Source organism: Aureococcus anophagefferens (genome assembly GCF_000186865.1).
Source record: "Aureococcus anophagefferens unplaced genomic scaffold AURANscaffold_58, whole genome shotgun sequence".
NCBI lineage: Eukaryota > Pelagophyceae > Pelagomonadales > Pelagomonadaceae > Aureococcus > Aureococcus anophagefferens.
Window position 1 is genome coordinate 72946 of NW_008705611.1, and position 26176 is coordinate 99121.

The 26176-nt window shown below is 72.1% G+C and overlaps 5 protein-coding genes across 5 annotated transcripts; 3 read left to right on the forward strand and 2 right to left on the reverse strand.

Annotated features, from left to right (window-relative positions):
• Window positions 1-6796: 6796 nt before the first annotated feature.
• AURANDRAFT_33982 (hypothetical protein) lies at window positions 6797-8105 on the forward strand (the record flags this gene model as incomplete). Its single annotated transcript, XM_009043559.1, has 2 exons — window positions 6797-7107; window positions 7853-8105. Coding segments are annotated over 2 exons (564 nt in total), but the record flags the coding sequence as incomplete, so codon positions are not given.
• A 2635-nt stretch (window positions 8106-10740) lies between these two features.
• On the reverse strand, window positions 10741-11091 carry AURANDRAFT_6655 (hypothetical protein; the record flags this gene model as incomplete). Its single annotated transcript, XM_009043577.1, has 1 exon — window positions 10741-11091. A coding segment is annotated over one exon (351 nt), but the record flags the coding sequence as incomplete, so codon positions are not given.
• A 1512-nt stretch (window positions 11092-12603) lies between these two features.
• AURANDRAFT_33967 (hypothetical protein) lies at window positions 12604-13512 on the forward strand (the record flags this gene model as incomplete). The annotated part of the gene is made up of 1 exon (XM_009043560.1): window positions 12604-13512. A coding segment is annotated over one exon (909 nt), but the record flags the coding sequence as incomplete, so codon positions are not given.
• A 9384-nt stretch (window positions 13513-22896) lies between these two features.
• Window positions 22897-23473, reverse strand: AURANDRAFT_39329 (60S ribosomal protein; the record flags this gene model as incomplete). The annotated part of the gene is made up of 2 exons (XM_009043576.1): window positions 22897-23232; window positions 23313-23473. 2 exons carry the CDS (start codon window positions 23318-23320, stop codon window positions 22980-22982), a joined length of 261 nt encoding a protein of 86 aa, XP_009041824.1.
• Window positions 23474-24523: 1050 nt separating this feature from the next.
• Window positions 24524-25381, forward strand: AURANDRAFT_33949 (hypothetical protein; the record flags this gene model as incomplete). Its single annotated transcript, XM_009043561.1, has 1 exon — window positions 24524-25381. A coding segment is annotated over one exon (858 nt), but the record flags the coding sequence as incomplete, so codon positions are not given.
• Between the last annotated feature and the right edge of the window lie 795 nt (window positions 25382-26176).

Here is a 26176-nt window from a genome sequence, read left to right on the forward strand (position 1 = left end):
TGAAAAGCTTGTGTCGAACCGTTCGAATACGCGCACATTGAAGTCGGGTTGAAGATTTGAATTCGGCACAGGCCCAGGAGCTCGAGAAGATGGTGCTCGAGTCGCTCCAGATCGACGGCGCGGAGTCGTGCACCGCGCCCGGCGGGCGGCGGCTCGAGCTCCAGGCGCGCGACGGCCTGCGCGCGGGCCAGCGGGCCCTCGACCAGGCCTGCAAGGACCTCGAGGAGGCCCAGGAGGCGCTGGAGCTCCAGCGGACGGACATCCCGCTGCCCGGCGACGACCTCGACGGCGACGACAAGGACAAGGGCATCGGCTTCGTCGCGGCGATGAAGAGCCGCGTCCACGAGCGGGAGGGCGCCCTGCGCCTGGCCCTCAAGAACCTCGACGACGCCGAGGCCATGCTCGAGCGCGCGGTGCTGCGGCGCCGCAAGGAGGACCACATCCTCGCGCTCTTCGCGGCGCTGGGCGCCGCGGAGGCGACGGGCACGTCCTGGGACCACCGCGCGACGGAGGACCCGCCCTACACGACGGCGAACACCGTGGACCTGGCCGTGGGCCTGACGATCCTGTGCAGCGACGTCCTCGCGGACCGGGTCCGCGTGCTGCTGCGCATCTTCGACTACGACGGCGACGGCTTCCTGGAACAGGCGGAGATCGTCGCGGCGCTCAAGTGCGCGTCGCGGCTGCTGGGCGGTTTGGGCTTTTTGAAGCGGCCGGCGGCGGACCTCGAGCTCGACTCCGTGGCGCTGCGGGCCATCGCGGAGCAGCGCGTCGCGACGGACGGCCTGGGCATGACGCTCTACGAGGCCCAGGACTGGCTCGTGCACCTCGTGGCCAACTCGACGTTCCTCAGCGGCCTCTTCAACGTCAAGTTCGCCTTCGGCGAGCTCAGCGCCTACCAGCGGCAGAAGATCCCCGTCGTGCGCCTCTTCGAGCTCGGGCTCCTACGACCCGCGGACGTCAAGTACCACATCGCGCAGGACGCGGCGCGGTACCGGCCCCAGCTCTTCACGGAGAACAAGCTGACGCTCCACGAGCGCGCCTTCGCCCGGGGCTCCGACGACCCGCTCAAGTCGGACTACTCGCGGTTCCTGCCCAAGTCGTCGAGCCGGTCGCTGTCGAAGATCGTGCCCCTGAAGCATGGCCACCTCGCGAATTTGACGGTCTACGAGCACAACATCGCCTTCCGCTGCGCCTGCCTCCTGCAGAACGCCTACCGCGGCGCCAAGTCGCGGGGCAAGGCCGAGCACCTCGCCAAGGTCCAGGCCTTCCAGCAGGCGCAGATCGTCGCGACGAACGACGCGCGCGCCAAGGTCGTCGCGGACTTCCAGGCCAAGGAGGCCCAGACGGGCCTGAGCCGCCACACCTGGGACGCCAAGGTGCGCATCTTCCAGGCGCGGAAGCGCGCCGAGGGCCACCCGCTCGACCGCGACGCGGCCGTGCGCATGATGCAGGAGGAGGCGTGCGAGGCGGTGGCGAAGCAGGTCGGCAAGCGCTTCGCGGAGATGCAGAAGGAGCGGGGGCTCACGGCCGACGGCAAGCACGCGCCCAAGCCGGGAGCCGCCCTCGCGCCGCCGCCCAAGGACGTGCGGTCGCTCCACAACACCATGTCCGTCTTCGCGTCGGGCCTCGCGAAGATCGGCCACCGCGGCGAACCCTTGCCCGACGAGAAGATCGCGACGCCCCGGCGCGACGACGCGCCGTCGACAGACGTCGCGCCCGCCGGCGGGGCGGCGGCGGCGGCGCCCGAGGACCCGGGCTACGGCGACGCGGCCGCGTACAAGGTCGCGTACGAATCGCAGTCGACGAAGCGCGTCGAGTCCATGGTCCTCGGCTCCTTTCCCCAGGGTCTGCACGCCACGGGCGAGAACGACTACGAGCGGAGCGTGCGGCGCGCCTACGGCGACCCGGACCCGCCGGAGCAGGAATTGCAAATTCGCCTGCGGTCCATCAACCAGGTGCTGACGAGCCTGAAGACGGACGAGCTGCTCCTGGAGCTGCCGTCGAAGCGCCTGCTCATGAAATACGTGGAGCGCGCGCTGGGCCTGGACCACGCCTGCCTCGGGTCCGATAGCATCGAGAACCACCTCTTCGGCGGCGCGTTCGGCGCCCCGGAGCTCGACGTGTCGCGCGCGACGCTCGTCGCGTACCGGCCCACGTTCTCCCCGGCCTTCCCCGGCCTGGGCCTGCCGGACGTCGAGGAAGTCGTTCGCGGGCGGAAGATCGAGTTCTTCCCCAAGGACCTCGACGACCACTTCCGCATCGTCCACACGCAGGACGTCGTCGCGGAGGCGCTGCGCAAGTTCCTCTGCTCCGACTTCGAGAGCGGGCTCCTGAGCTCCTACGTGGTAGAGAAGCACGCGACGCACGACTCCTGGCTCCAGCGGCGCGCCGTCGAGGTCGCCGAGGCCGGCGCGGCGTCCGCGCGCGACCTCCTGGACCGCAAGGTCCGCGCCGCGCTCAGTGCCGCGCGACCGGGCACGACGCCCGCGATGCTCATCAACCCCACGGTCGACGAGCTCATGGAGGGCTACGACGGCGCGCTGGCGAAGCTCGACGCGGCAGCCAAGGAGGCGCGGTCGTCCATCGCCAAGCTCCAGAACAAGCTGCGGATCATGGACGTCACGCGGCGCGAGCTCGGGCGGCGCCGCGGCGACATGGCGCGGTGCCGGAGCCAGATCCTCGGCAACCCGCCGGGCGTCGTCGTCGCGCCCCGGGACCGCGAGGACTGGACGGAGCGCTACTTCGCGGCGCTCGCGGAGGCCGCCGGCGACTCGGCGCCGACGCGGCTCAGCGCGAACGTCGGCGGGCGACTGAAGCACGCGGACGCGCTCCGGCTCGAGGAGCTCGTCGCCGTCTGCGAGGGCTTCTTGGACGTGGCCCTGCGCGGGGCCACGACGATCCTCCATGAGATGCACCTGCCCCCGGCGGAGAAGACGATCAAGCCCTGCCACACCAAGGACGCGGACGGCCGCGCCGTCGAGGCGGGCCGCGGCGTCGACGGCGGTTTGGTGTACAAGTACGAGGCCTGGAACGTGCGCTTCGAGATCTGCGTCGACGACCACGGCATCTTCAACGGATCCGACGAGTACGCGGCCAAGGCCGGGGGCCACCACCGCAACGGCGCGCGCGAGTACCTGCGCCAGGCGCTCGAGTGCGAGAACGTCCGCGCGCCGCTGTCGTGCACCGTCGACTACCACGGCTTCCGCGTGCTCGCCGTCGCCAAGCTCGACCTCGTGCAGGTGACCTTTGGGGAGGGCGGCGAGGTGCGGCGCGAGCGCGAGGAGCTCGTCCACGGCACGGACGACCGCGGGTCGTCGCTGCACAACTCGAACCGGGCCATGGACCACATTTTGGCGGCCATGGCCGCGAAGCTCAACCTGGCCAAGCACGCGGTCAAGGGCTCCAAGGACCTCAACGCCAAGGAGATGTGGGCCTCGGTGGACCTGCGCGGCTTCCGCATGGCGGACCAGAAGACCTTCGGGCTGCTGAATTTGTGGCGCGCGTTCCCCTCGGAGTCGCCCGAGGAGACGAAGCACCTCGCCGCGGCGCCGCGGGGCCACTCCATCTTCTGGCGCATGCTCCGGCCCGAGTACGTCCGGTCGCTCCCGCTGCCCCTGTCGCCGGACGCGAACTGCGCCGTCACGTCGTCGACGGCCGACGGCGACGAGCACACGCGGCGCGCGCGCGAGGCCACGCGGACCCTGGTGACGGAGCGGCTCGCGGCGCTCGCGGAGCACCTCGCCGCGCGGGGGCCCCTGGGCCCCCAGCCCGCGGGGCCGCCCGTGAACGTCTTCGGGGACGTGGCCCAGGGCGACGACGCGCCGCTCATGGACGTGGGCTTCGGCGACGGCGACCAGAAACTCGGCGCCGCGCGGAACTGGGGCCTCGACGTCACGGCGGAGCTCCACCAGCGGGGCGTGAACCTGCGGCATTTAGGATTACTCCGCCAGCGCTTCTGGCGGCGGCTCACGGGCGGCGCGCGCTGCGACTTCGGGAGCAACGTGCTCCGCACGTCCGTGGACTTCCGGCTCGAGGTGGGCCGCGGCGCGCGGCTGCTCGTCGCGGGCCACGTCTTCCACGTCAGCAAGGAGGAGACGCGGCCCTTCACGCAGTACGAGTGCCCCGTCGACGAGACCTTCGAGGGCCTGAGCACGAACGACGTGCCCGTCTTCACCGGGGAAGTGCGCGACGCGCGGAACTCGTCCGCGGTGCGCGTCGCGATCCTCGTCGAGATGGTCGCGCGGTCCGCGAAGAACCTGCTGCGCTTCGCGCTGCGGCGGTCGGCGCAGCTCCACGGTAACTGCGTCGTCGCGTCCGTCGCGACGCCCTTCGCCGTGGACCTGCTGAACGCGATCACGGGCGCGCACGCGCGCGCGGACGCGACGTGGCGCGAGGAGTTGGTGCCCGGCGTGCTCCAGCGCTTCGGGGACGTGGCCGTCAACCCCGTCGAGTCCGTGACCGTGCGGTCGACGCTGCTCCCGACGCTGCCCTACCTCGTGCGTAGGGTGTGCGCGCTGGCGGGCGTCGAGGTGAGCCACCGGTCGCTCGCGGCGCTCGACGCGGCGCCCGAGGGCTTCGAGTTCACGCCGCAGGATCTGAGCGCGGGCGCGACGGACAACGCGGCGACGTCCCTCGGCGCGAACTCGGGCGCGTCCCCGGCCGTGCGGCCCATCGTCAAGCACGGCGTGCCCTTTCTGGACGTGGCGCGGGGCACGCTGCTGGCCGCGAGGGCCCGCGCGTCCAGAGGCGCGACGTTCGGGGCTCTGGTGCTGAGCCACCGGCCGCCGCTCTACCTGCCCCTGGACGAGCGGCCGGGTTCCCACCTCGCGAGGAACCGGGGCGACGCGGGCCACAGCCTCGACGGCTACTTCACGCAGGGCATCACGCCGGGCGTCGCCTTCGCTAGCGCGCACGACGCGTCCATGGACGACGTCCGCCGCGGCGAGGGCGCGCGGTGCTGCCGCTTCTCGCCGGAGGAGGGCGGCCACATCGTCTGCGCCTACGCGGCGCGCTGCGCGCCCCAGAAGCCGTCGGAGCACTTCACGATGGAGCTCTGGGCCCTCGTGGCGCCGGGCGGCGAGGGCACGGCGCGCGTCGCGGCGATGACGGGGAGAGGCGCTTTGTCCGTGCGGACGACGGACGACTGGTGCTTCACGCTGTTCTGCGGCGTCGCGGAGATCGTCGCCCACGGCCCGCCGGCGCGGATCGGCTCCTGGAACCACGTCTGCGGGAGCTACGACGGCACGATGATGCGGCTCCTCGTGAACGCGCGGCTCGTGGCCCAGGTCGAGGTCGGGGCAGGACAAGAGAGCGAAATTCCCAACTTCAAAGGCTCCTTTCTCGGCGGTTTTCCACTCGTTTCGGCTGATTTTTGGACGAGCGATCATCTCTCGGAACGGTCTCGAAGCGTGGATGCTTTTTCCGGAACGCGCGCGCGCGGAACACTCACGTTGAAGCGACGTTGAATCACCCTTGTGCTGCCCAGGTCGAGGTCGCGCCCGAAGTCGCGCGCTTCGACGCCGCGGCGTCCGCGGCGCGCCGGGAGACGCTGGACAAGATCGACGACCAGGAGAAGGAGGCGCGCGACATGTGCAAGGACGCCACGGAGAAGCAGGCGACGCAGTACATGCGGTCCAAGGAGGGCCTCCAGCGCATCAAGGCCGCGGCGATCAAGCTCGTCGAGCAGGCGGACTTCAAGGCCAAGATGGACAACAAGGCCAAGGAGCACGGCAAGGCTCGCCTGGGCAAGCAGGAGGCGCTCCAGCAGGCGCGGGCCAACTACCGCACGGAGCTCTACATGAGCAACGTGAAGAACATCGCCAACGAGTTCCGCCGGCTCCGCGACGACGTCGCGGACCGCGCGCGCAAGGAGCTCGACGCGGCCCTCGAGCGGTCGCGGCGGCCCGTCGTCGTCGGCGCGACGTGCCCGTCGGGCCGCGCGAGGTCCGGCCGCCACTTCTGGCACGGCTGCCTGAGCCACGTCGCCGTCTACGACGGCTACCTGTCGCCCGACGACGTCGCGCGCCACGCGCGCGCGGGCGCGACGGGCGGCAGTGCCCTGGGCGGCACGGCGGCGCGCGAGCGCGACGCGGCGCGGCTCTTCGCGCTGGCGGCGGAGCGCTTCGCCTGCGCCGTCGTCCACCAGCCCGACGACCCGCGGATCCGCGAGCACTACGCCTTGGTGCTCTGCGACCACCTCGACCTCGAGGACGCGGACCCGCGGAACCGGCCGCCGGGCGGCGGCGACGCGAGCCCCGTGCCCGGCCCGGCCCTGCGCCGCGCGGCGGCGTGCCTCGACCGCACGGTCGCGGCGCTCGAGGCCCACGGCTGCGCGGAGACGCTCTGCGAGCTCCTCCGGCGGCTCCCGGACGGCCCGCTCCACGCGCACCGCGCCGTCGACGTCTTCGATGCGCTCCTCCGCGTGGACCCGGCCTACTTCGCCAACCCGGAGGCGCACTACCCGCTCACGGAGCTCGCGCGCGTGCCGCCGCGCTTCGGCCTCGGCGCGCGCGACGCCGCGCCGCGGCTCCGGCGCGCCGCGGCGACGGTCTACCGCCTCGTGCTCGGCGAGCTGTCCCTCGCGGAGATCTACGGGGGCGTCGACCTGTCCTGGGCGCGGGACCTCGCGAGCGACGCGGCGCTGTGCGCGCTCGTGAAGCAGGCCGAGGACGACGAGGACGCGCGCGCGATCGAGCTCGGCAACCTCGGCGACGCCGACGGCATCTCGTCGGCGAATGGCCTGACGGACGCCGACGTGAAGCTCGTCTGCAACGCGCGGCGCCTGGCCGTGACGCTGGACCTGACCGCGTGCGCGGACGTCACGGACGACGCGCTCGAATTCGCGGCCAAGTCGTGCACGTCGCTCCAGTCGCTCACGCTGGACGGCTGCGCCAAGCTCACGGACGCGGCCCTCTTCGCCGTCGCGAAGAAGACGCCGAACGCGACGCTGCTGAGCCTCCAGGGCTGCGGCCGCGTGACGAACGGTGGCCTCGAGCCGCTCTGCGGGTCCTGCCGCCACCTCATGGCGCTGAACCTGTCCTACTGCGGCGGCGTGAACAACGCGACGCTGGGGCTCGTGGCGCGGTTCCTGCGGGATCTGGAGCTGTTCCACGTCGCGTTCTGCACGGACATCTCGGACTCGGGCGCCCGCCCGCGCGGAACTCTTCGAGCGGACTTCAATGGGAGAACGGATGGGACCAGACTCGTCGGCCGCGCTTCGGGAACTCGACGAGAGCACACGACTCGTCGAAAAATCAGCCGAATCGACGTCGATGTGACCGAGCGAGAGACCTTTGACGTTCGGCCGCGACGTCCCGGCGCACCGGTCGATTCGCGCGCAGGCGTCTACGCGTTCGCGACGAAGTGCTTCGTGCCCAAGCTCAAGTCGCTGGACCTGTCGTTCTGCAGCGCCGTGAGCGACGACGGCGTCGCGGCGGTGGCGGAGAAGTGCACGAACCTCGAGTACCTGAACGTCGCGGGCCTCCACCGCGTGACGGACTCGGCCGCGCGCCACGTGACGCACAACCTGTGGAAGCTGCGGACGCTGAACCTCGAGGACCTGCACCTCGTGACGGACGCCATCTTCCACTTCGACGCCGTGCGCGACGGCCGCATCGCGGCGTCGCAGAACATGCTGAGCCACCTCGCGGAGCTCCGCGCCGCGCGGAAATCGACGACTGGTTCCCCGCCAAACTTCAAAATTCTCGAGCTCGGTCACATCGAAGTCGATTCGGCTGATTTGGACGAATCGATATCGCTCTCATCGAGTTCTCGACGCACGGCAAAGGATCCCGCATCGAAACCGTCACACTCACGTTGAAGTCGGGTTGAAGATTTGATTTCCGCGCAGGCTCCACGTGTCCGAGTGCACGCGGCTCTCGGACCACGGCCTCGGCGGCCTGTCGACGCGGTGCCTCAAGCTGGCGAAGCTGTACTGCGCGGGCGTCGCGGGCATCACGGACGCGGGCGTCGGCTACCTGACGCGGGAGCCGTCGCTGGACCACGCGCGCGGCGACAAGCTGCGGGTCCTCGACCTGTCGCGGTGCTGCGCGGTGAGCGACGGGGCCGTCGACGCGCTCGCGCGGTCCTGCCCGACGCTCGAGGAGGTCAACGTGGGCTGCTGCCTGCTGCTGACGGACCGGGCGACGAAGACGCTCTGCGACCACTGCCCGTCGATCAAGAGCCTCGGCCTCGCGCGGTGCCGCCGCATGACGGACGCGTCCGCGTGCCTCGTCGCCGACGCGCTCTGGCTCGAGGCGCTGGACGTGTCCCACAACCCGCGGCTCACGGACGCGGCGACGGAGGTGCTGGCCGTGGAACTGATGGGGCTCACGGCGCTCGACCTCTCGGGCTGCGTCGGCCTCACGGACGCGGCGCTCGCCGTGCTGCGCTACCACGCGACGAACCTCGTGAAGCTCAACGTCGTCGACTGCATCGGCTTCTCGCACCACGCCCTCGACCTGCTGCAGCACGCGAACCAGCACCTGGAGCTGCTGCGGACCGTGGACGACGTCGACGACGCCGCGAAGCCCCAGTGGGTCCCCAACTCGGAGGAGCCGCCCCCGGCGCCGCGGTCCGGCGCGCCGCCCCCGCCGCCCGCGGCGTAAGATTAGGAGTCGCGCTCGCTGCGCCAGAAGGTAAGCGGCGCTGCAACGAGGGCTGCACGACGAGATCAACGTCCGACTCGGCCCAGTGCTGACGCAGAGGTGCACGATGGTCCGAGCGTCGTCGCTGCCATCGATGACGCGCCTGCTACTCGCGCTGCTCGCTGCGACGCACTGCGCACAAAGCCTCAAACCGCCCGCGCGCGCCGCCGCCGTCGCCGTCCAGAAGAAGCTCGGCCGCACTTGCCTGGAGGTCGGCCTCGCCGTCGCGTCCTGCGTGCCGGCGCTGCCGGCATCAGCCGCGCCGGCGGCAGCAGCCGTCGCGCCGACAGCCGTCGCGCCCGCAGCACCCGCGCCGAGCCGGAGCTACCTGCTGTTCACGGGCTTCCCGTTCCCGCTGGGCCCGTTCACGGAGCGGCGGACCGTCGGCACCGAGCTCGTCAGGGGCAAGGTCTACGGCTTCGAGCAGGAGATCCGGCTGTCAGGCATCTCGGCGAACGTGCGGTCCACGGTCTTCCGCACGAAGGACAACCACCTCGTCGTCTACAACCCCGTCGCGCCGACGGAGGAGTTCATCAGCGAGTTGAAAGCGCTGAACAGCGAAGGCGTGTCGCACGTGCTGCTCGGCGCGACGACGTACGAGCACAAGGTCTTCGTCGGCCCCTTCGCCAGGGCGTTCCCGGACGCCAAGGTCTGGGCCGTGCCGGACCAGTGGTCCTACCCCGTCGACGTCTCCAGCAGGGTCCTGGGCGTCGACACGCGGAGCGGCGGCTTCCTCACGGACACGGCCGCGGGCTCGCCGGCCTACGACCGGGCCCCGGACCTCACGGCCGAGTTCGAGGTCAAGCTGCTGCGCCCGACGCAGCGCCTGGGCCTCGGCTACGCGGCGTCGGAGGCCGCGGTCTACCACAAGGGCACGAAGACGTTGGCGTTGACGGACGCGTTGGTCAACGTCGCGCCGACGCCGACGCCGGCCTACGACGCGGCGAACCTGCGGGGCATCGGCGTCGACGGCGCGCGATCGAACTCCCTCGGGTCGCTCGTGCTCAGGGGCACGGGCGCCGTGAACTGGCAGGGCGGCGGCCGGAAGACCGTCGACGCGTTCTTCGCGTCGGAGACGCGCGCGCCGGCGGACGAGCTCCAGCGGGGCTGGGAGCGGAACGTGCTCCTGTCGCTCTTCTTCGGCCCGTCGCCGGAGTCGCTCGTGGACCCGGAGCCGGCGTTCCGGCGCCTCGAAAACAAGTGGATCGTCGCGCCCGTGACCGATTCCCTCGTCTACCGGTCGCGGAAGGTGCAGCCCGAGTTGAAGCGGTGGGTCGCGGACGTCGGCAAGTGGGACGTCAAATACATCAGCCCGAGCCACTTCCGCGCCGCGCCGGGCACGTCCAAGGACTGGACGTCGGCCTTCTCCGCGACGCTCGGCGCGTCGACCGAGAAGCCCTACTGCGAGCGGGACGCGTTCCTCCTCGAGGGCATCTCCGCGGCGCTGACGCGCGCCGGCGTGATCTAAGGCTGTTTCGGCCCTACTCGAGGGTCGTGGACTGGAGCCTTCGGCCTACTATTCGAGGGTCGTACGCGTGGACGAGTTTTAGGCCTACTCGAGGGTCGTGGACTGGAGCCAGGTGGGGATGCGCTTCTGGACGCCCCGGCGGCCCATCTTGCGCATGGCCTCGGACGCCATGTAGTCGCGGGCCGTCTCGTACTGCGCCTTGGCGGACACGGGCACGTAGGACTGGAACGTCTCGCTCGGCGTCGCGCCGATGGTCGCCTCGGGCGCGGGCACGCCGCCCGCCGCCGGCGGCGGCGCCGCGGCGGACGCGGGCACCGGGGCCTGGCCCGGCGGCGCGGGGATGCCGAGGAGCTGGCGCTGGAGCGCGCCCATCGGCGGCGGCCGCGGCGGCCCGCCGAGCGGCGCGGGCGGCGGCCGCGGCGCGGGGATCACGGGCGGCGGCGGCGCCCAGCCCGCGGCGTGCGGCCCCGGCGGCGGCGGCGCGAAGGCCGGCCGCGGCGGCGCCGCGTAGCCGTAGGCCGGGCCCTGGTAGCCGTGCATCATCCGCTGGCGCTTCGCGTCGCGCTCGCGCTCCTCCTTCCGGCGCAGCTGGTGGTTCTCGACGACGGCGGCGCAGGCGTCCTGGCCGGCCTGCCTCGCGAGCATGATGGGCGTCGCGCCGTCGCGCGTCGTCGCCGCCGCGTCCGCGCCGTAGAAGAGGAGCCACCGGACGACGGGCGGCCGCCCGCCGAGGCACGCGAGGTGGAGCGGCGTCGCGCCGCGCGCGTCCCCGGGGCCCACGGCGGCGCCCCGGCCGTGGAGCCACTTGACGGCCTCGAGCTGGCCCGCGAAGCACGCCGCGTGCATCGGCGCGCCGCCGGACCCGTCGGCGGCGTCGACGGCGAGGCCGCGGCCCGCGAGCCACTCGGCCACCTCCACGTGGCCGCCGAAGCAGGCCATGTGGAGCGGCGTGCCGCCGTTGGACGTCCGCACGTCGGGCAGGTGCAGGCCCCGGGCCGCGGCCTGGGCGGCCTTGAGGTCCCCGCGCTTGATGGCCTTGAGCAGGGCCTTCGTCGCGTCCGCGTCGGCGCCGTCGGGCGCGGGCGGCGCGTCCTTGGCCGTCGTCGCGCTTCCGGCGTCGCTCGCGGGCGTGTCCGCGGCCTTCGGCGCGGCGGCCGGGGCCGCGGCGGCCTCCCCGCTCGTCACTTTGGCGCCCTCCATCGGCGTCGTTGCAGCGTGTGTGAGGGGGCGGAGGCCGACGGTGCAGCCTCGGGCAATTCGAGTGGCTCGCAAGTTTTGCACAATAGCGTAGCCGTACGCCGTCCGCACAGCTCCAAAAAACGAGCCTCGAAGCAGTGCTAGCACCAGCGAAGCGCACCTCTCGAGGTCGTGCGATGGAAAGCCAGCGATCGAGCGAGGCGCACCGCGGCGAGTTGGTCGGCTTTCCCACGGACGACCTCGAGCGCAAATTGGAGGCGGCGTTGGCGACGCTGCGGGCGGCCAACGTGCCCATCGACGGGAAGCGCGTCGACCACGCGTGCTACCGCTCCGCCACGAAGGGCGAGTACTTCGCCGCGAAGCGCGCGGCCGAGGCCGGCGGCGCGACGCTGCTCGTCGAGTCCATGATCGGCGGGCGGCCCATCGCGACCTACGCGCTCGCGCGGCCGATCTCGACGCACGCCATCGCGCTGCTCGAGCTGCCGGCGCCCAAGCCCGGGCGGCCCTACGCGACGGGGTGGGAGCACGCGGAGATCGCGCTCGGCGACGACCTCGAGGCCGTCGCGGCGTCCCTGCGCGACCACGCGAGCCTCGACGTCGACTTCCGCGCCTGGCGCAAGGCCGTGAACCGGGACGTGTCCGTGGGCTGCCCCGGCGGCTTCGCCGTGAAGCTCCACGCCGCGCCGCTCGACGAGGTCGTCGCCATGGAGCTGCGCGAGGGGCTCGTAGAGCCCGTCCCCGCGGACTACTGGGATGCGCACTAGCACCTAGCGCCGCTTCTTCCCGCGCCGCGCGTGCCTCCGGGCGACGCGGCTCAGCGACACGTTGACGGAGAGTAGGGCGAGGAACATGATGAGGCCGCCGAGGAGCGCGCGCTCCTCGGCGATGAAGCCCTCGCGGAGCGGCGCGAGGCTGACGAGCCGCTGCCAGCTCAGGTTCTCGGCGAAGGAGAAGCCCTGGATGCGCTGCTTCATCTTCCGGTCGCGGAAGCGGGGCTCCCGCAGCTCCCGCTTCTCCTTGATCAACGCATCCTTCTGGTCGCGCGTCAGGTCCGGATGGTTTTCGATCTCGGCAACCAGCTCGCGGTCCTCGTCTTCCCGCGGCACGGGATGCAGCTGCAGCGGCATGGTCGAGGGCGGCGCGGCGCGGGCTGCCTGGACGAGGTGCAACGAGGGCAAGCAAAACTTCATGAAAATTGAGGCGGCGCCGCCACATGGCGCAGCCGTGCCTCGCGTCGCCCTAAGCAGTAGGTAGCACACCCACGCTCGCATCGGTCCCACCTCGTCGAAGCGCTCCGACGCGCGCGCCGCGATGGCCGCGGAGAAGAAGCCGCCGTCTCTCGCGAAGATCGCCCTCGCCGGCGGCTGGGCCGGGTCGATGGAAATTTTGGTGACCTACCCGCTCGAGTTCGCGAAGACGCACCTGCAGCTGCAGCACGGCGCGGCGGGGACGAAGAGCGGCTTCGACCGGGGCGTCGTCCACTGCCTCGCGAGCACCGTCGAGCGCCACGGCGTCCGCGGCGTCTACGCCGGCTGCACGTCGTGGTTCGTCTTCGCGGGCCCCCGGAGCGCGGTGCGCTTCGCGGCCTTCGAGCGCCTGTCGCGGGAGGCGCCGCGGACGAGTGGGTGGGACTTCCTCTGCGGCCTCGGCGCGGGCGTCTGCGAGGCCGCGCTCTGCCAGACGCCGAACCAGAGCATCCAGATCAAGCTCCAGCACGACGCGGCGCCGGCGGTCGCGGCGAAGCGCTACTCCCACCTGCCCTTCCTCCGGGCCTGCCGCGAGATCGCGCGGCAGCACGGGCCCCTCGCGTTCTACGACGGCGTCGTCCCCGCGATGGTCAAGGGCGCGCTCACGAACTCGATCCGCTTCGTCGGCTACCGCGGGCTCACGCGCGGCCTCGGCCTCGGCGGCGACGGGCCGGCGCCGACGCCGGCGCAGTCCATGCTCTGCGGCGGCGTCGCGGGCGCCGTCTCCGCCGTCGCGTCCCAGCCCGTGGACACGGTCAAGGCGAACATGATGGGCCTCGACCGCGGGCGCTACGCGTCGTCCCTCGCGTGCGCGAGGGCCATCGTCGAGGCCGACGGCGCCGCCGCGCTCTTCAACGGCCTCCGCCCCCGCGTCGTCCGCGTCTTCTTCGAGGTCGGGCTCCAGTTCGCGCTCTTCGAGCAGTGCACGAAGATCGTCGACGACCTGTGGTAAACTTTTACGCGCTCCTAGCGCCGCGGTCGCCGGCTTCCGATTCGCCGGCGCGCGCTACGAGAGGATCGACGCGCCGCGAGGCGGAGCACGCAGGCGCGCCTGCCGGCCCTCATTATCTCCTCATTGACCTTTGATTGCACCTGATCGACGGAGGTGATCAGTAGCTCAAGGCGCGCGCATCGTCTCCTCTGAGATGACGCGAGCTTCCGGATCTCGCACGGCTCCCCCAGCGACCGCCGCGTCCACAGCTACGAGCGAAGCCTCGTACGCAGTCGCCGCGGTCGTCCCTCCGCGCTCTCACCGCGAGAGCGCTCCCCGTTTCCATGGACATACTCCCAGCCGTGCTCCTCGAGCTCAACCCGCCGCCGCCGCGCTTCTCTACCGAGGCCGGCGGCGGCGTCCTTGGACATGCCTTGGACATATTCCCCATTTCCCTGGACATACTCCCCAGGTCCGCGCCAAGATTCCGCTCGGGCAAGCAAACCCGAGTAGGTCGACGTAAGACAATTACGCAGAGAGTCGGGGGAGCCGCGCGCGGTCGCGGCGCGCGATGCGCCGCGATGGCGGAATACGCGAACCTCGATCGATCGTCGTGGACCCGCCCCCGTTCCGCGTGAAGCCCAACCAATTCGATGAAACACTCGATGGCGACTATCACGATTGCATAGACCTTTGGACGGCGGGTCCACCGCCTCGACCGCCACTCGCCTGCGCCACCACTCCCCGATCCCCCGAACCCCGAGCATCGTAACAAATCCCTAAAACACAATTAGTCGCAGATTGGGACATGGAAAGCTGCCAAGCATCGCTCGGAGGTCAGGACTCCGGAGCTTCGTCGTCGCTGGAGTCTTCGGCCGCGCGTCGGCTCTCGTCCCTGACGGCCTCGTCCGCGGGCGTCGGGCCGCCCGGCGGCGCGATGAGGGCCTCGATCTCGCGCTCGAGCGCGTCGTAGTCGTACTGGAAGCCGGCCGTCGCGAGGCCCGCGGACGCGTAGAAATCGCGGATGCTCCGCGCGTGTCGCCAGAAGTGGCCGAGCGCCGTGAGGCCCTCGCCGTCCCGCGCCGCCCGGTCGGCGCCTCGCTCGACGAGCGCGCGGAGGAAGTCGAGCGGCGGCCGCCGGGGCGGCCCGCCCTTGCCGAGGATCGTCGCGGCGGCGACGGCCAGCGGCGCGACGCCGTTCGTCGGGTCGCGCGCGTCGACGAAGCCCGGCCCGCCGAGCTCGAGGATGAGGTCCAGGCACGTCGTGTTGTGGCACTGGGCCGCGACGTGCAGCGCGCGCGCGCCGGCGACCGTCGCGCCTCCGTCGTCGACGCGGCGGCGGATCTCCGCGGCGACGCTCGCGCGGCGCTCGTCGACCGCGGTCTCGACGGCGTCGAGCCGGCGGCGCTGGCCGAGGAGCTCCGCCTCCGTGTCGTCGCATCTCTTGAGCGCGGCGTCGAAGTTCGTCCCGATCGCGAGGATCGACGCGGCCCGCGCGCGGACGGCCGCGTCCTCCGAGTCGGCCTGGGCCCGGACCGCCTCCATCTGCCGCTTCAGGGTCTCGGCCTGCTCCCGCTGCATTCGAACCGCGCGGAATTGCTCGAACACCGACGCCTGCGCCGCCCGGAACTCGGCTTCGGACGCGCCGCCGTACGGCACGTAGCCGATGGACACGAACGCGTCCGAGAGGTACCGCTGCAGCGCCGCGTCGGCCGGCGACGGCTCCGCGGCCGCCGGCGGCGGCGCGACGGTCCGGAGCTCGGGCGCGGCGTCGCGGTCGAGCGGCGCGGCGCGCAGCGCGGACCGGGCGACGAAGAGGTAGGAGACGCCCGGCCTCGACAGCTCGTCGGCCTGCGCGAAGCCCAGGCGCAGGAAGGGCAGCGCGTCGCGCCGCCGGTAGCCGTCGCGGCGCTCGCGCTCCGCGCGCTCCTCCTCGGGCGAGCGGTCGTCCCGCCAGCTCGGCCGCCAGCTCGCCTCTCCGGCGCGAACGAAGGCCGCCGCCTCGGGGATGTAGACGCAGAACGTCCACCGGTCCGCGAGCGGCGGCGCCGCGAGGAGCCGCGCGAGCGCCTCGGCCGCGACGTCCGACGTCGGGTCGTTGGCCCAGGGGTCGTCGATGCGGAACGACGCCACGTAGCAGACGCCGCCGCCGCGGACCTCGGCGCCGAGCGCCTCGACGGCCGCGAGCCGCGGCGCGCGGCCGTCGCGCGAGAAGAAGGACGCGGCGACCTCCTGGAGCTCCTGCGACTCGGCGTCGCAGGCCGCGTGGAAGGACGCGCCGGCGAGGTCGCGGTCGACGAGCGTGAGCCGCGCGGCGCCGATCTTCGCGTCGCCGACGCGGATCGTCGCCGAGACGTTCACGACGCCGGGGTACTCGCCCCTCCAGCCCAGGCCCTCCACGAGGCCCTCGTCGGCGTCGGCGTCGGAGTCGACGTCGGCCCTGGGATCGTCGATGGACACGCCCACGGCATAGCTCAGGACGTTCGCCTGGACGTCCTTTGGCACGGGCAGCCCGGCGAGGAGCGCGCTCATAGCCCCGGGGCAGAGCGGCCAGCCGCGGCAGAAGAGATCGGCTGAGGCTGAATTTAGCGAGCGAAGGCAACATCTGTGCATTTTGCTTGCGGCAAAGCAATGGTTCCTCCCCGGGCCCCCTACGTTTAGAGACGCGTCAAGGCAAAAAGCAATGAACAAGCTCTTCGCGCGCGAGGCGGCGGGCTTCGCCATCGCCGCGAGCGTGGGCCTCGGCCTCGGCCTCGCCTACAAGGACTACGCAACAAAGAAATACGGCGGCGACGCCAAGGCCTTGCTCGCGGAGGCCAAAGCGCTGCGCGCGGCGCAGCAGCCCGCGGCCGCCGCCCTCAAGATGCGGGAATGCTTGGACCTCGTCGAGGCGAAAGGCGGCGCGCATCAGCGCCGCACGGAGCACACGGCGCAGCTCGCGCGCGCGCTCGCCGCGACGCTGGAAGAGGCCGCCGAGGACGCGACGCGCCCGCGGCGCGCGGCGTACCTCGCCGAGGCCGAGGCGGCCTGGACCAAGGCGCTCGAGGCCGCGCCGCCGCGCCACGCGCTGCGCGCCGTCGCGCTCGACCGCCTCGCGTCCTACGCGCAGTCGCGCGGCGACCACGCCGCCGCGAAGCCGCTCTACGCCCGGGCCGTCCAGGCGCTCGCGACGCCCGAGGAGATCAACGCGGGCGCGGACTCGTTGAAGGGCCACGCTCTCGACCTCGCCGCGATCATGGCCAATTTCGCCGGCTGCATCTACGAGGACGCGGGCGACGGCGCGGCGGCGCTGAAGGTCTTGGACCAGAGCACGAAGGTCTGCCGCGTCGTCGCGGACCCGGAGGCGCGCTGGGACTGCGAGGCCCGCGTCCGCGACCTCCGGGCGCACATCACCGCGCAGGGGCCGGGGCGACGATAACCGAGGTGTCTTACTTCCAGCGCGGGCGCACCCCTCCCGCTTGCTGCGGGGGCACTTCCAGACGCGCGGTCCGGGCGCCCCGCCGCCGCGGAGGCCGAAAGGAAGGTGCTAGCAGCATGTAAGTGCCACCGGCGGGTTATGTTAACACGCACTCCCGGAGCCGTGCTCCAAATTGAAGTCGTATTGAAGTTCGATTGCACAAGAGCGCGGCCGCGTAACTCTCGTGTGGCTGCTCGTGGGCTGCGTCGCACACGCGCACCTCGACGCGCATGGTGCGCTGCTGCTCGCCGAGCTGCTGGGTCGCCGTCGTCGCCGTTGGCGTCGGCCTCAACTTCCACTACGCCTTGCTCGGCGACTCGGCGATCCGCGGCGCCTTGGGCTCCGCCGCCTTGGTCACGGGCGGCAACGGCGTCTGGCGCCTGCTGACCGTGCGCAAGATGCGCGGCGAGGGCCTCGCCGTCGGCGGGTCGCGCACGGTGCGCATCCGCGCCGCGCTCGACGTCGACGTCTACGAGCCGCCGGCCGGCGCGGCGCTGAGGCCCGCGGCGCTCTACTTCCACGCGGGCGCGTACTCGACGGGGTTCCGGGAGTTCGCGGCGGGCACGCTCGGCTTCCTCGCGGCCGAGGGCGTCGTCGGCGTCGCCGTCGGCTACCGCCTGACGTCGGCCGCCGAGGGCGCGGGGCTCGCGGGCTGCCTCGACGACGCGCGGGCCGCGCTCGCGTGGGTGCGGACCAACGCGGCCGAGCTCGGCGTCGACCCGAAGCGAGTCGTCGCCATGGGCGACTCCGCCGGCGGCCACCTCGCGCTGCTGCTGGGCCTCGACGACGACCCGCCGCGGGCCGTCTTCGCCGGCTGGCCCGTGACGACGGTCGAGCCGAAATACTGGCTCACCCACTGCGAACGGGAGGGCCGCGCGGCGTGCGCGGCGTGGCGCGACACGCCGGCGGCGGACGACCTCAACGACCAGACGGAGGGCGCGAACGTCTTCCTCGGGCCGGGGCCGCACCGGGCGACGGAGGCGGCGACGCGCGAGCACCTGGCGAAGACCTTCGCCGGCGTATTCCTGCTCTTCGGGCGCCGCGCGGGGGGCTGGCTGCCGCCGGCCTACGACGACGACGTCGCCGTCGCGCTGTCGCCCCTCGCCGTCCTGCTGTCGCCGTCGCGGAGGCACGCCGTCGCGAAGCGGAAGCGCGGGCTCCCGCCGACGCTCGCGTTCCTCGGCGACAACGACACCGTCGTGCCGCCGGGGCAGCAGCGGCGCTACGCGGAGGCCTACCGCGCGGCCGGCGGCGACTTCGCCGTCGTCGAGTTCGCCGGCGGCGACCACGGCGACGGCGGCGTCAACGCCGCCGCGGGCCGCGACGCGCTCCGGTCGTTCCTGGCGGGCGCCGGCGTGCTGCCGCGGGCCGCGGCGACGGACGACGCGGGGCACCACGTCGACCGCGCGAAGCGCGCCATCGGCCTGAAGTCCCTCGAGTACCCCCGCGGCCGATTCGACTACGGCAAGCACAAGCGCGCGACCGTGCGCCTGGAGGAGGTCGCCGCTTCGATCGGCGCGACCTAATGCTATGATCGACAGGCGCACACTCGCACTCGACAGCTAGTGGAGGAGGTCGCCGCTTCGATTGGCACGACCTAATGGCACGATCAACAGGCGCACACTCGACGGCTAGAACGCTGCAACTTGCGAGCAGTGGTTCGACAAGTGGTTCAACCAGCACTTCAACCAGCAGTTCAACCAGCCCAGCAGCGACTTGCCGATGCGCAACACGCTCATGCTTGCGGTGGCGACGCTGGCCCGCGGCTTCGTGCGCGGGCCCGCGAGGCTCGCGGCGCGCCTGCACGCCGGACGCGCCGCGAGCCTGCACGCCGGCGCGTCCGACGTGCTCGGCGGCGAGTGGGCCGGCTGGCAGTGCGAGTTCGACGCGCTCACCGGCGAAGTGCGGCGCGTGCCCGACCACTACTGCTCCGAGACCATGCTCGAGTGGGACGCCGTGCCCAACGGCTTCGAGCTCCTGACGTCCGAGGCCTTCGGCGACGACACGCTCGCGCGCGACTTCCTCCGGCTCCTGCCCGAGGAGGGCTGCGCCGTCGACGACCTCTCCGGCGAGCGGTCGGCGAGCGCGCTGAGCACGGCGACGCTCCGCGGCGCCAACGGCGTCTTCACGCTCGACGGCGGCGACCGCGACGACGAGTGGCACCTGCGCACCTTCTTCCGGGCGCCGTCCGACGACGGCGCCGCGCGCCGCGTCCGCGTGAGCCTGCGGACGGACGCGGCCGGGTCCGGCCCCGCGCCGCGGAAGCCGCGCGTGCGCGTCGCCCTCGAGCGCCGCTGGTCCGAGGCCCCCGCGCTCCCGGAGCCGACGACGACCGTGGGCAACGCGCGCACGGGCATCGCGGCGTCGTGGCTCAGCGACAAGATGGCCAAGGCGCGGTGCTTCGGCGACGCGGCGGCGCCCGGCGCGGACGCGGAGGGCGTCGTCTGGCTCCCCGGGGCCGTCGGCGTGCGCTTCGCCGACAACATCGTCCGCGTCGTCTGCCGCGCGGGCGACACGGTCCTCGGCTGCGACCGCGTCTTCGGCTTCGACGGCGCGCCGGGGCCCGGGGACCCGCTCGTCTTCGAGGAGTTCGGGGAGGCCTGGGTGCCGCCGAAGGCCGCGTACTAACACGCCGCCTTACTGGGACGCGGAGACCATGGCCTTCCACTTCTTCACGAGCGCGCCGGCCATGGCCTTGACCTTGGCGGAGTCGTGCTTCCGGAGGCCGCCGACGACCTTGCCGATGCCCGTCTTCGAGAGGAGGTCCGTGCTCAGCGACTTGGCGTGGAGGTTGCGCAGGTGGCGGACGATGGTCGCCTCGTCGTCGGCCGCGACCGCGGCCCGGAGCCGCGCCGTCTCGTCGAGTAGGTCGGCCTCGCCCCACGCGAGCAGCGACCCGCCGGAGGGCCGGCCCCGCTTCGCCTCGCGGCTCTCGGCCTCGGCGCGGCGCCGCGACCCGAGCTCGTCGCGCTGGCGCTTCTTCTGGAGCTTGAGCTCCGCGCGCTTCGTGCTCTCGCGGAGCTTGCCGCTCAAATCCGTGTTCGCGAACTCCAGGGCCTCCTTGTTGAGCTCGGCGATCTCCTCGTACATGTCCGCGTCGTCGCCGTCGCCGCCGCCGTCGTCGTCGTCGTCGTCGGACTCGGGCCGCGCGACGGCGTACCGCTTCGTGCACTCGAGCGCGCCCGTATTCGGGTCGTACGACCCCCGGACCCGGAAGCTGCCGAACTCGTTGCGGCCCCGGCCGTCGACGGGGCGCGACGCCGCGCCCTCCCCGAAGTGGAGCGTCAGGATGGGCTCGGGCACCGCGCGCGTCGCCGCCGCGCCGCCGCCGTCGCTCGGCGGCGACCGGAGGTCGAAGGTCCCGGACAGGTCCAGCGACTTGAGCGACTCGGCGCGCTTGCTCGACTCCTTGCCCACGAGGGAAAAGTTCCCGTCGTCGCCGGCGTCGAGCGCCGCGCGGTTCGCGGCCCACTTGCCCCGCCAGACCCACGCGCCGTCGCCCCGCCGCTCGAGCGAGCCCCGCAGCCGCACGAGCGCGTCCGACTTCTTCTTCTTCCGCGGCGCGTCGACGGCGCCCGACGCGGGCTCCTCCTCCTCCTCGTCGTCGTCGTCGTCGTCGTCGTCGTCGTCGTCGTCGTCGCCGTCCGCGGCCTTGTCGCCGTCGAAGTCGTCGTCGTCGTCGTCGTCGTCGTCGAGCGGCGCCTGCAGGAGCGCGGACGTGCCGAGCTCGTCCAGGGGCTTGGCGTAGTCGCGCGTCGCCATGAGCTTCTTGTTCTCCGCGTTGTAGAGCGACCGGCTGAAGGTCCAGGCGCCGAACTTGTTCTTGCCCCGGCCGTCGACGTTCCACCAGCCGCCGGCGCCGCCGTCCTTCTTCTTGAAGCGCATCTTGACGGACGTCTCCTTCTCCTTGACCGACTCCTTGGCGCCGCCGGCCTTGACGACGTCCATGAAGAAGTGGCCGTTGAAGTCGAGCCACCTGCCGTCGACGAGGAGGCTCCCGGGGCCGCCGCTCCGGTCCGCGCCCTTCTTGCCCAGGCGCTTCGCGGACGTGAGCTTGAAGCGGCTCTTGTCGCCGGCGGCCCAGGCCTCCTTGCTGAAGGCCCAGTGGCCGCTCCAGACGAGCTTGCCGCCGTCGTCGAGGCCCGCCGTGCCGCGCAGGATCGACGAGACCACTTCCGGCTCGTCCGGCTCCGGCGCCGGAGCCGCGGGCGCCGGAGCCGCGGGCGCGGCCGCCGCGTCCTTCTCCGTGTAGTGCCGCATCATGGCGTCGATCATGGCGGCCTTGAAGGGTTTCAAGTTCACCTCCTCGGTGCTGAGGCGCGCCGCCAGGCGCGTGCGCATCTCGCCTTTCGTCGCCGCACCCGTGACGAGCCGCGCGCGGAACGCGTCGTCGCCGGCCGCCTCGGCGTCGACGGCGGCGCGCACGGACGCGTCCGTGAGCGAGAGGTCGCTCATGGCGCTGGGCGCGCGCGCGCGCGCGACGACACTTGTGCGCAAAGCTCTGCGGCGAGACTGCTCGATCCGCGGCATCCACGGCTTCAACATAGATGTTGACCGACGACGCACGTCTAAAAAGGGCGCCCGTGTCCCCCACAAGACACACGAGGAACACACGCGAGCCGTTACCGTTGCTGCCGCTTCTTCTTGCCGCGCGTCGGCGCGGCCGCGGCCGGCGGCGGCGGGAGCGTGTTCGCGAGGTGCTCGAAGATGGTGTCGACGGGGTTCGCGGCGAAGGCCGGGTGCGCGAGGACGGCGCCGAGCTGGCGCGCCTCCTGCTCCGCGAGGAGGCGCTTGCCCCTGTTCGTGCGGCCGTTCGTCGCGTTCTTCGCGGCCGCGGCCGCGGCCGGCGACTCGCGCGCGATGACGTCGAGGGCGCCGAGGAGGCCGTCGGCCTGGAAGCGGTCCGCCTGGGCCGCGGCCGCGGCGTCGGCCTCGCGCGTCGCGTGGAGCCGCAGGCAGAGGGCCGCGTTGCGGTCCTTGGAGGCGACCTTGCGCCGCTCGTTCTTCTTGCCGGAGCGCTTCGACATGGTGGACGTGACGGCCGGCGCGACCTTCTTCGTCGCCGGCGCCCTGCCGCCGCGCGCGGCGCGCTTCGACGCCTTGCCCATGGCTGCGGACGTCGAGGCTCTCACGCAGGCGATGAGATGGCTTCACCACGAGGGATGTTGCACTGCTCGCCATACTCGCCGGCGTCCGGCTTTGTACGGGGGCTGCCGCCGTTCGTTTGGCGTCACGGGCAGGAGGCCCGCGCCGTCGCCATGGACCCGGCGGAGGGCTTCGAGGACGGGGAGTGGGACGAGGAGGAGGAGGCCCAGTTCCGCGCGGCCATCGAGCTGAACCGCCAGCTGAAGATGAAGGCCGCCCAGCAGGAGGAGGTCGACCGCCAGGCCGCCGAGGCCGCCGCGGCCGCCGCGGCATTGCCCTACGACGACGACGACGACTACGAGCCGGCGGCCCAGCGCGCCTCCGTCCAGAAGCCCTTCAACCCGCGGGCGAGCAAGCAGCTCATGCAGCAGCGGCTCCACCAGCAGCGCATCGACCGCGAGAACGCGGTCCTCGTCCGCCACATGAACGACATCAACCGCGGCTCGAAGAAGAGCGGCTTCTCCCACAACGCGCGCTTCGAGACCCACGACCACGTCGCAGCGAGCGCCATCACGCGCAAGCGCCAGTCCAACAAGATCATCCGCGAGAACCGCGCGATGGCGCAGCGCCTCGAGGCCGTGGGCGACAGCGGCGGCATCCGCTCCTCGGGCTACGGCCGGAGCCGCCGCCAGGAGCCCCGGGGGCCGCTGGCGAAGCGCAACCTCGAGATCGCGAGGCGCGGCCGCGCGCCGCGGCTCCAGCAGCCGGAGATGAACTTCTGAGGGGCCGCGCCAAGTAACGAGCCCGCTCGCTTTCACGTGTCGCACCGAGGCGCCCCCGCCACTACTTCCGCGACTCGAAACTCGAAGATGGGTCGTCGTTAGAGGGGGGGGTCCGATGCCGCGCGCGGCGGCGCGGGACCGGCGAGGTGGTTTCGGGTCGCCGTCTAGATGATGCCGATGCGGTTGGCGACGTCGAGGGCGTCGTAGTCCTGGGTGAGGCGCACGTAGGCCTTCTTCTGGCCGTCGGGGCGGATGAGCGTGTTGACCTTGGCGCACGCGATCTCGTACATCTGCTTCACCGCGTCCTTGATCTGGCGCTTGTTCGCGAGGACGTCGACGATGAACACGAGCGTGTTGTTGTCCTCGATCTTCTTCATGGCCGACTCCGTCGTGAGCGGGTACTTGATCACGCGGTACCTGGGAGGGCGCGCGGCGTCGAGCGGCGCGGCGGGCGGGGGGAACGCGCGTCCGTCGCCTCCGCGGACCCGGGGCCGCGCTTGTCCATCTTGACGCGCGACGGCACGGACTTGCGCGCGTACTTGGGGTCCGAGGGCGGCTTGAAGGACTTGGGCTTGTAGAAGTGGACCTTCGTTCGTCGCTTGACGAGCTTCTTGCCGGTGCCGGCCTTGACGGCGGCGGCGGCCGCGGCAGCCTTAGCGGGGGCCATTCTTTTCTACCTGTGAGGCGGAAGCGGGTGAACCGGCAGCTAGGCGCAGCGGTAGCGGAAAAGTTTTCGTGCCCGCGCGTCGATTGCGGGGCGCTCTCTCTGTCGTCTTTGCGTCGGGCGACGTCGGGACCGCTTCGGAACCGCTTCGCGTCTAGTTTTCGCCGTCCGCCGTCGTCGCGTCGCGTCTCCCGTCTCTCTCGAGCGGAGCGGAGACGACGAAAGCGGCGGCCGACGCGGTCGCCCGTCGGCGGCCGCGCGCGCCCAGGCGGCCGGTCCCGTGGTGCCCCCCGCGGCGCGGCGGGTCTGCGGCGCGGCCGCGGCGTGCGCCGGGCCGTGCGCGCGTACCGCCGGCCCGGTTGGCGTCGCGTCGCGTCTCGAGTTGAGTCGGCGACGCGCACGGAGAGCGGAGCGCCGAGCAGCCGCCAGATTTCGTTGTCATCGCGTCCGCAGGGTGTTGGTAGGCGGGGGCGACGGCGCGCGCCACGCGGGGCGCGCGAAATGGCGAGTTCTAGGGCGCGGCGGCGCGCAGGTAAGGCGGCGAGACGATGCGCTCGCTGGAGGCGGAGCAGCAAAAGCGTCGCCGGCGATCGCCGCCGGGGGTCCGCCTGCGCCCTGTCGCACCTCCGGCCCCCACGTGTGCGCCTCAGGCGGTCTACAGCGCCATATTCGCGACGCAGTCCGATCCCACACCACCAGTTCCGAGCGCGGACGCGAGATCCGAGCCACTTCGATGTCGCACTGCGTGGACGGCGCGTAGACGCGAGCTCCGCGGCGCGGTACCGCCGCGGCCGCCGCGGCCGCGCGGTCCGCAACCTGGCGGCGAGGCCCGCGGCGGCGGCGACGACCGAGCCCCCGCGAGGCCTGCGGAGCACGACAGCTCCGTGGCCTCGCGTCGTGGCCGCGTGTGCGGCTGCGCGGCGCTCGCCGGGGTCGAGGTCGACCGCCGGCGCCCGAAGCGCCACTCGACGACGGCTCGAGCTCATCGGGCGACAGCCGAAGAAGCGCGCGTCGCAGCCGCCGCATAAACGCGCGCACAATACCATGGGCAAGCTCGACGTGCAGGTCATGCGCCACATGACCAAGGACGACTACCGCGTGCTCACGGCGGTGGAGATGGGCATGCGCAACCACCACGCGGTGCCCGTGCCGCTCATCGTGTCCATCGCGGGCCTGCGCCACGGCGGCGCGGCCAAGTTCCTCAACACGCTGCTGCGCTTCAAGCTCGTCTACCACGACTGCGCCAAGTACGACGGCTACCGGCTCACGTGGATGGGCTACGACGTGCTCGCGCTGAACGTCTTCTGCCGGCGCGGCTCCGTGGACTCCGTGGGCCGGAAGATCGGCGAGGGCAAGGAGTCGGACGTCTTCGAGGGCTACCGGCATGCCGACGGCCGCCGCGTCGTCATCAAGCTCCACCGCCTCGGGAAGACGTCGTTCAAGCGCGTCAAGGACACGCGCGACTACCTCGAGGGCCGGTCGTCGGCGGGCAACTGGCTCAACATGAGCCGCCTCGCCGCGAAGCGCGAGTGGGACTTCCTGAACTGCCTCCACGACGACGGCGCCTTCCGCGTGCCCGAGCCCCTGGACCAGAACCGCCACGGCGTCGTCATGTCCTTGGCGCCGGGGCTGCCGCTGTACCAGCTCGGCGCCGAGGGCTGCCTCGCGGACCCGGCGACGGTGCTCGACGACTGCGTGAACGTGAGCCGCCTGCTCGCGCGGCGCGGCCTCATCCACTGCGACCTCAACGAGTTCAACCTGATCGTCGACTCGCCGACGTCGACGGTGACGCTCATCGACTTCCCGCAGATGATCTCGACGAAGCACCCGAACGCGCACTTCTACTTCGAGCGCGACCTCAAGGGGCTCGTCAAGTTCTTCACGATGAAGCTCAAGTACGAGATCTCGCCCGAGGACGTCGCGGACATCCTGTCGCTCGACAACGCGCTCCGGGGCGACGACGAGGCGACGCCCGCGCGGCTCGACGTCGCGACGAAGGCGTCGGGCTACGACGGCACGCAGCCGGACAAGCGCCGGGGCAAGGGCAAGTACGAGGACGGCGAGGGCGCCGAGGGCGGCGGCGCGGACGACGACGACGACGACGGCGAGGCCGGCGACCCCGAGGCGGACGAGGACGAGACGGAGGACGAGACGGCGGGCGACTCGGAGGACGAGCCGGACGCCGCGGCGCTCCGCGCGGAGTTCCTCGCCATGGCGCGCCGCGACGCGCCGGCGGCCGACGAGCCGGCGCCGGCGCCGATGCGCGAGACCTTCTTCGACGACGAGCCCGAGGGCGAGGCCGCGGAGCGGCGCCAGGCGGCGGACGTGTGCACGCGCAAGCTCCGCCGCGAGCGGAGCAAGCAGACGGCGAAGCGCGCGAACCACAACGGCGCCGGCGCGTCGCGCAACTTCTCCAAGACGCGCACGGGCCACGGCAAGATCCGCCACAAGGACCACATCTTCGACTCGCTCTAGGTCCTTTTCCTAACTTCGACTTTCGCTTTTTAGATCTGTCGCGCTGCCAAACAACACGGCGCGAAGCCAATGAAGTGCAACTAAGCCGTTGAAGATTCAAGTGCTTTGAAACTCTCCCAGAAGCGCTTCGCTTCGACCTGGGGCAGCCAGTCGGTCTGGCAGCCCGCCGATGGCGCACAACGGCGAGGTGGTCAGCTACCAAGGCACGTCCTCCCTCCACGT